At 37.9% G+C, this 12022-nt stretch overlaps 1 protein-coding gene across 1 annotated transcript; it reads right to left on the bottom strand.

Moving 5' to 3' along the window:
* Positions 1 to 1340: 1340 nt before the first annotated feature.
* Positions 1341 to 9381, bottom strand: LOC119791895 (nuclear factor 7, ovary-like). Its single transcript, XM_038298258.1, has 2 exons — positions 7813 to 9381; positions 1341 to 2067 (listed from the first exon to the last, which is right to left on the bottom strand). Exon 1 carries the CDS (start codon positions 9247 to 9249, stop codon positions 7822 to 7824), a length of 1428 nt encoding a protein of 475 aa, XP_038154186.1. The 5' UTR covers positions 9250 to 9381; the 3' UTR covers positions 1341 to 2067; positions 7813 to 7821.
* Positions 9382 to 12022: the final 2641 nt, after the last annotated feature.

Genomic DNA, 12022 nt, shown 5'->3' with positions numbered 1-12022 from the left:
AGCAAGCTCTGGCATCGTTCAGATGCAAGCGTGATTGATTGATTGAATGAAGGCCAGAAAATCATGAAATGCGACTACAGATGCCACTGATGAAGTCCAGAGCTACCTTCTGGAGACCAACATAAGTTGCACGGAAAATCCATTGGAGTATTGGGAGGGGAAAAAACTCTGGTACCCCAGTTTATACAGACTTGCACATGTGTTTTATGCATGCCAGCATCTTTAGTGCTTTCTGAACAAGTGTTTCCCATGGCTGGTGAAGTTGTATCCAAAAAAGAACAGACTGATAAATTATTCTTTAATAAAAATTAATAACACCTTTCTATTTGCCCAAGCTCCACATGCACTTTCACTTATGTTCCAAAAATGACAGCCGGTGTACCTTAAAAGATTGTTCTCTTAGAAATGTTACACACACAAAACCTTACAAAGGATTTTAAACACACCAATCATGAACAATTTCAAAGTAACTTAAATGGGAACAAAAGCACAAACAATTGCATGCATATCAGATTGTATTGCTAACTGTAGTTATGCACTCCACCAGTAGGTGGTGACCTGTTAACAGGAGGCTTCATAAACTGTAGGGTTCATTGAAGAAATTTTCAATGCCTCATTAGGCTACATCTCACCATCACTAGCAGCGTTCTGTAGTGTTTCTGGTTTCCTGATCTGCCTCTAATCCACTAAGTGTGCCCGTTCCTCTCTGAACATTCTGCCCGAACTTTCTGTGAGCTCCTGGAACCCTGTTCCGGTTTTGAGCACTCCTGTTCTGTTTCATTGACCTGGCTCGGACACCTGCATGTTATCCAGGGCTGTTGCATCTAAACTTTATTTAGAAAATCTTTGCATGGACACTCTTTTAGCATTAGCCATATGTTCTAGTGGATGTTTTATCAGAAGACTTAAGGGAAATAATGGCAGGATAAGCATAATAATTTTCATCTAAGTAGAAACTGTGTTCTGACTGCAATTTGAAGGTCAGTCAACTACAGATTTTTTCAAAAGCCAATTAAAACTAAATACATTCAGTTTGATTCAGCTGAGTTAACTTGTAACTTATTACACCAAAGAAGTCTCCTGGATAAGAGACAAAATGCTTTAACAAAGAATAATCAAGAAGCATCTTTTAGCATCAGAATGTTCTAGTGGATGTTTTATCAGAAAACTTGGCAGGATAAGCACAATTTTCATCTAAGTAGCAACTGTGTTCTTACTGTAATTTGAAGGTCAGTGAACAACAGATTTTCTCAACAGCCAATTAAAACTGAATACATTTTAGAGTACATTTTCAAAAGAATACAACACAGATGAATTTCAGCAGTAATATTACTGAAATATGTTTGTATTGAGGTATAAAAAATGAATATATCAGTGAACAGGGAGAGAAAACAGTATTGGGGGTTTTTATTTTCAGTTTATTTGCTACAATGATTGTTACAATAAAAAATAAGACAAAGAAGAAAATCCAAATAAGGAATCTGAGCACTTTGTGTCTTTCATGAACTTAGGATTTTACTTAAAAAAAAAAAGATCCTTGTTAGAATTATTTAGTGTGAAAATAGTCCTATGGGGGTGAAATAGATTATAACAGTATAAAGATGAGAGTAGATCTGGTTTGAAAAAAAACAACTTTAAAATATGATTGTTAAGAGACTGATTCAGATTTGGATGTTAGAGTCTGATGTGTTCTTGATCTCATCTCAAAAATATTTTCTGTACTAAAAAATAACAAAGTTTCTTAATCTATTTTTGAGAAATTTTTCCCAGAAAAATAATTTTCTAAATGTCTATCTGTATGTAATGATTTTAGTCTCAAATAATGTCTGCTTTAAAAATGTTTTCCCTTTTCACACCGCTTGTGTTCTTGAATTTGATAAAAACACAGAAATAACTCAATATATATGCACTATATGCTGTGCTTAGAGCACCTTGTTAAACACCTCCCCAGCTCCAACACACCTCCCCACCCCCGCTCAACCTTCTAAAAAAAAGCAAATCTTTCTATGATAAATATGTTGAAGGGTTTTCATAACTGCAAAGACTTCAGAGAATAGAAAAGCACAACTTTTTTTTTTTTTTTTTTAACATTTATTTATTGATTTTAACAGGAGAACAAGAAACATACATATATACACTTACAAATAATTAAACTTGACCAGACAAAAACCCAAAGTACATATACACAAGGTGGAGGAAAAAAAAAAAAAAAAAAAAAAAAATAATAATAATAATAAAATAATAAATAAATAAAAAGGGGGGGGGGGGTGCAGCAGACCCTCAATAGACTAACCTACATAAACATCAGTTTGCCTCACCATAAGGCCTTATAACCAATCTTTTTTCCAACCATCAAGTTGGATATCATTTTGACACAGCCAAGTGTAAAAGACAGACCAGACCACCCAGAATTTATCAAGCTTATTCTTAGTAAAATAACTGATTTTCTCAAGTGCAAAGTAGAACGTCATTTGCGTGGTCCATTGAGAAATTCCACATAAAGACTCTTTCTTCCAAGAGAGTGCAATGCAGCGTTTGGCTTCCAAAAAGGAGACATTAAGTAAGGATCTCTTATTGTTTGGGATAACAAAGTCTTCAGGATAAATATTCAAGATGCACATTTTAAGATTCAAAGGAACCTTTTTACCTATCATCTGACCTATCACAATCAATACATCCTTCCAAAACGCCAACACTCGAGGACACGCCCACATGCAATGAAATAAAGAACCCTTTTGGGAAGTACATTTAATGCAAGTGTCAGGAATATTAGGGTTAAAATGATGCAATTTAACTGGAGTGATGTATTGCCTAGTCAGCCATTTGTATTGTAACAATTTGGAATTTGTGTTAGCAGATTGTGTATGAATCGAATTGCAGGCTTCTGACCACTCCTCACTCGACAAGTTCCCACCCAAGTCCGCTTCCCATGCTTTTAGGATGTTGGCCGGAGATTCTTTACATTTGTCAACAAACAAGGAATAAATTAGAGACACCTGTCCTCTGTTATATAGGTGATTTACAATAATGTCTTCTAGTGAAGACAAGGGGGGCAGATCAAGATTATTTTGTTGCTTGGATAAAATGAAACTCCTAACTTGCAGATATTTATAGAAATGTTTAGTGGGAATGTCATGTTTATTTTTAAGTTCTGTGAATGACATAAATACTCTTCCTATAAAAAGATCAGATACCTTAGCTAACCCCTTAGCAGACCAGAGTTTAAAACCTAGGTCTGCTCTACCTGGACCAAATTCCCTGTTTCCAAAAATGGGTGAGAACTGGGATAGTTGTTGCCCTTCTCCCAAATATTCAAATACTTTTTGCCAGATAAGCAATGTATTTTTCAAAAACGGGTTTTTTGTTTTTTTAATAAGTTTTTTCCTGTCTGATGAATACAAGTATGAGTTTAAAGGAATAGAGATATGCTGGGACTCCATTGTAACCCACGCTGGAGGCTCTTTGGAAACAAAATAAAACATAGCTGCCCTGATTTGGGCTGCCCAGAAATACTATAATAAATTAGGCAGTTGTAGACCACTTCTGTCATAAGGTAGATATAAAAGGGACAGTCTCATTCTAGGACGCTTACCGTTCCAAATGAAATTGGAAAAAGTTTTATTTATCTCCTTAAAGAAGGAGGGGGGAGGGGAAAGTGGAACTGATTGGAAAAGGTATAAAAATTTTGGCAAAATTGTCATTTTAATAATATTGACCCGACCTATTAAGGAAATGGGTAGTCTAGACCATCTTTCTATTAATTGCATAACTGATTCTGTAAGGTGGTTATAATTAGTTGGAATGATATTATTTATTGTAGGGGTAACTTTAACACCTAGAAAAGTAAATCCATGTTTAGACGCTACATAAGGAGTTGAAACTGGGGGATTGAGGCGTTCGTTTTCTGATAGGTACAGTATTTCAGATTTAGCATCATTTACCTTATAGCCTGAGAAAACTCCAAAGGACTTAATTAAATCAGCTATTGTGGAGATGGTGCTATCCAGCTTGGAGCAAAACAAGATTATGTCGTCTGCATACAAGGCTATACGATGCTCTAAGCTCCCTAATCTTATACTAGTTATATTATCATGTTTGCGAATTGCCATAGCCAAAGGTTCGATGGCCAATGTGAACAACAGGGGAGAAAGGGGGCAGCCCTGCCTTGTTCCACGTTTTAGTTTGAAAGGAGATGAAGTTAAACCATTGGTTAAAATTTCAGCTTGTGGGTTTGAGTAAATCAACTTTATCCAGCTAAGAAATTTCCCTCCTATACCAAAGCGTTCCATAACAGCAAACATATATTGCCATTCTATCCTGTCAAAGGCCTTCTCTGCGTCTAGTGACAGGATGGCATTGTCTGGAGCTTCAGATTTTTCAAAAATTACATTAAACACCCTTCTGATGTTGTGAAAACCCTGTCTTCCTTGTACAAAACCATTTTGATCAGGGTGGACCATCTTGGGTAAAAGTAGCTCCAACTTCCCAGCTAACACCTTACACAGAATTTTAACATCATTATTAATAAGAGAAATTGGCCTATATGAGCTACATTGAGTTGCAGGTTTACCTGGCTTCAGGAGAAGGGAGATGATTGCTGTATTAAGTGAGGGAGGGAGAGATCCTTTACTAAAGGATTCTTGATACATGTCTAGCATAGGAGGTATCAGTTTGGAATGAAAAATTTTATATATTTCAATTGGAATTCCATCAGGCCCCGGACTCTTACCACCCTTCATACCGGATATAGCCTCAGATAACAATTGTGCATTGAGCTCAAAATCAAGCGATTTTAAGGATTCACTATCTAGGGGAGTAAATTCTAATGAATCCAAGAAAATAGTTTGTGCCTGGGGAGCTAAGTCTGAATAGTCTGAGCTGTACAATTTGTAATAGAATTTTGAAAACGTGCTGTTTATTTCTTTTAGGTCAGATGTAAACTCCCCTTCAGCTGTTTGAATTGAATTTATTGCTTTATCTGTTTGTTCCTGTTTGATACGCCAAGCCAACAATTTACTAGCCTTTTCACCTTGTTCAAAATATGATTGTTTTAGTCTCATTAAACTTTTAATTGCTTTATTTGTAGACAGCATGTTGTATTTAGCTCTTAACCTAAGAAGTTCTGTGTTTAGTTGGGTTGAAGGATTCTGAAATAGTTGTATTTCTATGTTTTTAATAGAATTATCTAGTTGTTCCAATTCTTGTTTGTTAGTTTTATGTTTGAAGCTGGTAAAACTAATCATTTGGCCTCTTAAGAATGCCTTAAAGGCCTCCCATCTCACAGTAGCCGAGGTTTGGTGGGTGTTCAATTCAAAATACATATCTATTTTTGTTCCAATAAATTGTATGAAATCTGGGTCCCTAAGCCAAATTGATTGTAGACGCCACTTAGATGAAAAGGAAAGATTAGGAACCTTAAGGCAAAATGACACCGGAGCATGATCGGATATTACTATACTGTCATGCCAACTATTACTAATGAGTGGAACTAGATCAGCTGAGACTAAATAGTAATCAATTCTTGAAAATGTTTGGCAAGTACCAGAACAGCATGAGAAAGAAAGCTGATTAGGATGCATATTTCTCCAAATGTCTACCAAATTGAGTTCTTTCATAAAGTTAAGTAATTCTTTCCTTGTTTGAGCATGAGAGACGTCTTTGCCTGTAGATCTGTCTAACGTTGGAATGAGCGTACAGTTAAAATCGCCTCCTATGATGTACCCTCCAAGAAGCGACGCTACAGACAGAAACAGGTGTCTAAAAAAAGCAGGGTTATCATTATTTGCCCCGTAAATATTGACCAAATTAAGTTTCACAGACAGAATCACACATTGCACAATTAAATATCTGCCATATCGATCCTCAGTTACCTTGATGAGCTGGAATGGCACCGAGCTGTGGATTAGTGTGATTAAGCCCCTCGAATGTGAGCTAAAGGAAGTAGAAAGAACCCGACCATGCCATCTTCTCCTCACTCTATTAATATCATCAGGGGTCAAATGAGTCTCCTGGAGGAAAACTATCTTAGCCTTTAACTGTTGAATCCTGTTCATCACCTGTTTAAGTTTGACAAGTTAATTTAGACCTCTTACATTCCAAGAGGTGAATTGAAGGTCAGAGGCCATCAGAAAAAAGGAAAAATTACTTCAGCCACGGTATGTATATTTAAGAGTGAGCTGCCGAGGGAAAAAAAGACGGATAAAGACAAAAAAGTATAGACACAACAAACAACAATTAGACAATAGAGTATAAATCCCCAAACGAAGTATACCCACCCAACCCACTGAGAACACTTCCCAAGGAGCCATCCAGGCTCAGTCATGAAGCCCTGCTGGTCCACCCCAGTAATCAAGACGAAGAGGAACAGCATATAGAAAAACCCCATCAAACCACAGCCCCCAAATAATCAGTAGTGAAATTAACAACCCATAAACTGTAATGAAAGTAAACGCACATTTGCATTACTTAACCTTGGTTACCCTTAACCATATTGTAAATTGACCATATGAATTAAACACAAAATAGAGCTGCATTAATAACCATTATAAACCATCAAAACACAGAATTGAAAAGATATGAATATAGAAGTGCACTTACAAATATGTGATCATAGTTGCAAATATAGTGAGATATAATTTGACAAAGTCACATAAATGTTCACCTTTATTGGCCCTCTACCTGGTTCGCAACCAGATTTCGCTCCCGCTGGAGCTGCAGGACGAAGGACTCCGCATCTGCTGCCTTGTCAAAAGCGTGACGTTTCTTCTTGTAGGTCACCAAAAGTGTGGCCGGGTGAACAACACCGTAGCGCAGCTCCGGTAACTCCAGAGAAATAGAAGATAGATCCTTTTTCACTCGGTCAAATATCTTGCGCTTTTTCAGAAGTTCGGCAGAAACGTCCGGGAAGAACATGACTCTGTTATTCTTCAATCGTATTTCTCCCTTCGTCCTGGCAGCCTTCATGATCCGGACTTTGTCAGCGTAGTTCAGCAGCTTCATGATCACCGCTCTGGGCCGCGTCCCCGCAGCGTCAACTCGCCCGACTCTGTGTGCACTCTCTATGATCAGCGGGGTCGGGAACGTTTCCGCACCAAGCACTTCAGGCAGCAATTTCTCCAGAAATGCACACAGGTCAGAACCTTCAGTCCCCTCAGGGAGACCGATAAGACGGAGGTTGGAACGGCGACTACGATTTTCCAGGTCGTCTATCTTTAGTTGCAGAGCTTCAATGGTAGTTTTCGTAGCAGTGTTATCGGCTTGCAGAGAAGCAACAGAATCCTCGTTAGCGCTGATTCGGTCCTCCGCTTGAGTAACACGTGCGGCAACACTTTTTATATCCGATTGCACCCCCTGGATAGCCGTCAGCAGGCTATCAAATCTCTTCCCAAAGTCATCTTTCATCGAGTTAATAGCTGCCACGAGGTCATTGGTGCTACCTGCTTCGATGGCAGCCAGACCATTTCCCCCTGTGGCTGCGGATTCATTGTTGACGAGAGGCATATCCGAAGAGTTACTGCCAACAGGGGGAGAAGCTGCCCCGTCGCTGCAGGCTATGCTAGTGCTAGCTAGCCTGCTACTCCTGGACTGTTGCACTGGGCTCAGCATAGACGTTATTAAAGCCTTTTTAGAGTTCGGTTTTATGATCTTTGGTGCCATCTGGTCAGCGATAACTAGTACAGTTAACCAAAGAGGCAAGAAGCAAAAAAAAAAAAAAAAAACAGATTGTTAATTTAGTATTTAGAAGGAAATTGGAGAGGGCTCCACCGCACGTCCGTTCAGCACCACGACATGACCGGAAGTCCAAAAGCACAACTTTAAGTTTCAATAAGGAAAGTCTGTTGGACAGATTTTGATATCAGAAGTTTCAGCATCAAATCTTTTTCCAACACTGAAATATGGGAAAAGAATCTCAGTGAAGGTTTCTCTGTAAGTGTAGATGTGAGACATGTTTTCAGAGTCATAGAAGGAAACCTCCCCCTTGTCATAGTCCAGCTGGACTCTGAACTTCTTCATACTCTTCTTTATTGGTATTTGCTTACCAGCAATATTACAGTATGTTCCACTACACTTCCATAAACAAAACTTTGCAAATTTTGGTATCCAAGGTTTCTCTTCCTTACTGTCAGCCGATTTCCTACCCAAACCGATATTCCAGTTAGGATGGTCTCCAACCTCGACCTCCCAGCTGTGTTTTCCTGAGCTAAAACCCTCAGATCCAAAAACATGCATGAAATCACTGATTCTCTCTGGATTTTTAGGAAGGTCGTGTTCGCTCTCTACGTGCCTCACACTGGTCAGATCATCAGACAGATGGAGCCGTCCATTAGCAGTGTTTGGGTCCAGAAAGAAAGGATAGAACTGGATCTTCTCCTTCATCTTCTCCCAGACTCTGAAGGACAGGTTGCCCAGATGTTTGGCCACATCTATCAGAGCTCCTGAGAGCAGCTGTGGATCTGACAGTGAGCTCTGGGCTCTGGATCTGCTCTGAGTGGCTTTATAGCTGCTGAGGAACGACAGGTTGTTTTTCTGCAGGTCTTCTTCAACAGCAGAGATACTGTCTGACAGAGAGGAGATCTGCTCCTGAATCCTCTTCATCTCTTCGGTGAGAGCCTGCCCCTTCTGCTCCTCTTCCTCCCTCAGAGCTGCCAGTCTGGACTCCTCTTCCTCTTTCAGGATCTGGTGGAGCTTGTTGAACTCTGCTCTGATCTGTGTCTCTGTGGAAAACAGCTGCTCCTTGAGATGTTGAAGCATATCATCATATATTTGCTCCACTTCTTTGTATCTTTCTTTCTTTTCCTGTAGAGGCTTTAAGTCAGAATTCAGCTTCTCCTTCAGTTCACTGACTGCTTGTTCTATAGGAACCACTTTGTGACTCTGATGGAGAGAAAACTCACAGACAGGACAAACTGCTCTCTGATCATCTTTACAGAAGGATTTAGGGTCTTCTTGGTGTTCACTGCAGACCACTATCAACTGATTTTCTCCTTTTTCCGTCTCTGATGGTCCAGATATCTGTCTTCCAGCAAAAGAATCTGCCAGTTCCTTTATTCCAAAATTCACTAATGGATTATCCTTGGAAGATTTTCTTTTACAGATGGGACAGCTCCTGCTATTTGTTTGTTCCCAGAATTGCTGCAGGCAGCTTGAACAGAAGTTGTGGTTGCAGCTCAGAGACGCAGGATCTCGGAAAGTCTCTGAACAAACATGGCAGCTCAGGAAGTTTTCCAGGTTGTTAAAGATCCTCTCCATTTTTGTAGAAGTCCTTTAGTATCTGAACTCACAGTCAACTTCTCTTCTCCTCTTTTCTGAAGCTTTTAACACTCGTTTTTCACCCTTGTGCTCCAACTCTGTGTCTCATCTAAGTTTAGCTACCTGAATAATATTTTCATTCTCTTCTCAGAGGTTTTTCCAGTCAGACAGGTTTGTTCTAACTCCTCCAGTTGAACTTGTACTTTTTACAGTCAGTGAATATTTGTGCCATATTTTAATGATCTGATATTTTTATTGCTAATATTAAAAATATACAGGATTTATTTCTGTGTTGTTAAACATGATGTTGATTTAGGATGTTAAGGTAAACCAAAGTCAAATTTCTGCTTGTCCACAAAAATTCAACCATAAAATTTTTATTTTATGTGTTTAACATAAAATCATGTTAGAGAAATGAAATAAGCAGCATACAAATGTTTATGTATGAACAGCAGATTGTGCAAAAAGCTGATTTCTTTCCAGCAGAGAGACTGACAGCCCTGGCTTCTGAGTGGTTCCTTTTTGGCTTTTTCAACTTCATTGACAACAGCAAGCCTGATCTACTATTTTATGGCTGTAAATGTGTGCATTTTCACCTTTATTGAAAATAAGTTAAAGACATTTAGGCTATTTTCAATTATTAACTTTAGTCTACTCTTGATTCTCCACAATCCTTTAGTTTTATTCACCTCTGACAAACACCCCCCCCCCCCCCGTCCCCTCCCCCGAATTACAGTCCTTATTGCTTTATTGTTTCTGTAAAAACTTCCTCCATAAGACCTCTTTCTGTCTGTCCTCAAGGGGTCTCGCTTACTGCCATTAGTTTTCTGTTTCATTGAAGCTTTAATGTGAGCAATTATGTGCTCAGAGATTTCTGCAGTGTGTGTTTCTCTCCAGCAGGTGGTGCTATAAGGATATCTTTCACAGCTGAATGCTATTGCCTCTCCTGCATCAGAATCCCCTTTTTTCTAGGAACGAACTTCCCCAATAGTGGGTAGGATTTAACTGCAGATTAATCATACTGAAAACCCAGAACATTTATATCAATAAGAAAACGCAAAGACAACGCTTATTTGAGAACATGAACATTTGCTGACAAACATAACTGAACTGAATGTTTAAATTTTAAAAAGAACAGCAGTTATAAGATAAGATAAGATAAGATAAGATAATCCTTTATTTGTCCCACAGTGGGGAAATTGCAGCGTTGCATCACAGTACAGTAGGAAAAAAGAAGAAGAAGAATACAAAGTATAAAAAAAAAATAATAATAAAAAAAATATATATGTATATATATATATATATATATATACATTAAGTATATACAGACAGACAAGGCAACACTGGTATAAAGTGACAACAGTAAAGTTCTGTGCAAATGATTGATTGTATTAAATTATTGCAGATTTAAATAGGTATGAGTGAAGTATACAATAGATATGCAATAATAACAGGTAAAGTGACGGTGGACATAGTGGACATTATTTTTGCACTTTTTACATTTATATTTTTTAAGCAAGACTCACCAAAGTTAGGGCATCACATACCAGATCCGATTCTCTTTAACTGCATTAATGAAGCAGAACAAATACTGACATAAAGCTTCAGACTATTGCTATGAGGTCATTTCTGGATGACTTTGTATTTACATTTACATTTCCTGGCTTGACCTATGAGAACTCTTAAACTTTGTCGAATTCCGTCGACCATTAAATAAATTCTGTTATAGCTATTTTCTAAGTTTTTAAACATGAATGTGTGGCTCTGATACACTGTATGAAAACTGAAGTCAGTTGCTGATGAACTGGAGGTATCTCAGTACAACATTTTACGAGCTGTTTCTTCCAAACCCCTGAAGAATTGAGCTCATGGTAATGCTGTTGTAACAGCTGAGCTAATGCAGCGTCCTGTCATGTTTCCCTCAGAAACCTTAAGGTGCGTATGTGCTGAGCATCACTGAAGGAAGAGGAAGAAGAGAGATAATTACAGTGCATTAAGAGGAGGATTATACTGACCGTGCTGACATCAACATATTAGTTTATCAACAACAGGGGGATATACACAAATGATCCTTAAATGCTTTTTAAGTGAAGACTAAATAAAACATCAGGGCAAATAAGTGTTTGTAAGCAAATAGGACAGCGTGTCACCAGATCAAATCATAACACAGCTACATGCACAAATCTGCTGTGATTTAGTTTAATGTTTTCTTTTCTTAATTAAAAGTTTGCATATGTATTTAGGTCAAAACTGACCATCTTCCTTTTGTTTTTGACGTTGGAAAACAATTCTTTGTTGTAACTGAAACATTTGACAAAGGGCAGGCATAGACTTTGGCCGAAAAACCAAAAGTCTAATTTTTTTAAGTTTTTGCTGCAATAACTTTGTTTTTTTGAGACTTTGAAACCTTATTTTATTCACAGTAATTAGCTAACTAATATTGTTTTTCCTCCAACATCTCACCATATTAATTTTCACACAGATTTTCTTTGTTATCAGGCTTATGTGTGTCTTTTACTCAGAGAATTGGATCCATATTTCCACTGTGTTGGAGTGTTGTGGTCAACAGATTACAGGCAACAACAAAAAAGAAACAAGAGCAATCATAACAGTTAGAAGATATTGTCATAATAATAAAAAAGATTTAATGTAATTCAATAAAAAAAAACATTGATCCTAAAGGCAAATTAAATGTTTTTCATAACACAGTTTTTATTTATTTATGTAATATTTTTTTAAGTTGTTGTATATGCCAATTGTCAGGATTTGGTTG

The sequence above is a fragment of the Cyprinodon tularosa genome, unplaced genomic scaffold (genome assembly GCF_016077235.1).
Source record: "Cyprinodon tularosa strain WSP-4 unplaced genomic scaffold, ASM1607723v1 ctg404, whole genome shotgun sequence".
Lineage (NCBI taxonomy): Eukaryota > Metazoa > Chordata > Actinopteri > Cyprinodontiformes > Cyprinodontidae > Cyprinodon > Cyprinodon tularosa.
The sequence above is the reverse complement of the archived record's forward strand: the minus strand, read 5'-3'. Positions and strand labels throughout refer to the sequence as shown.

What these genes read in the sequence shown, in the direction of transcription:
- LOC119791895 (XM_038298258.1), bottom strand. Translation starts at nt 9,249, where the DNA reads ATGGAGAGGATCTTTAACAACCTGGAAAACTTCCTGAGCTGCCATGTT.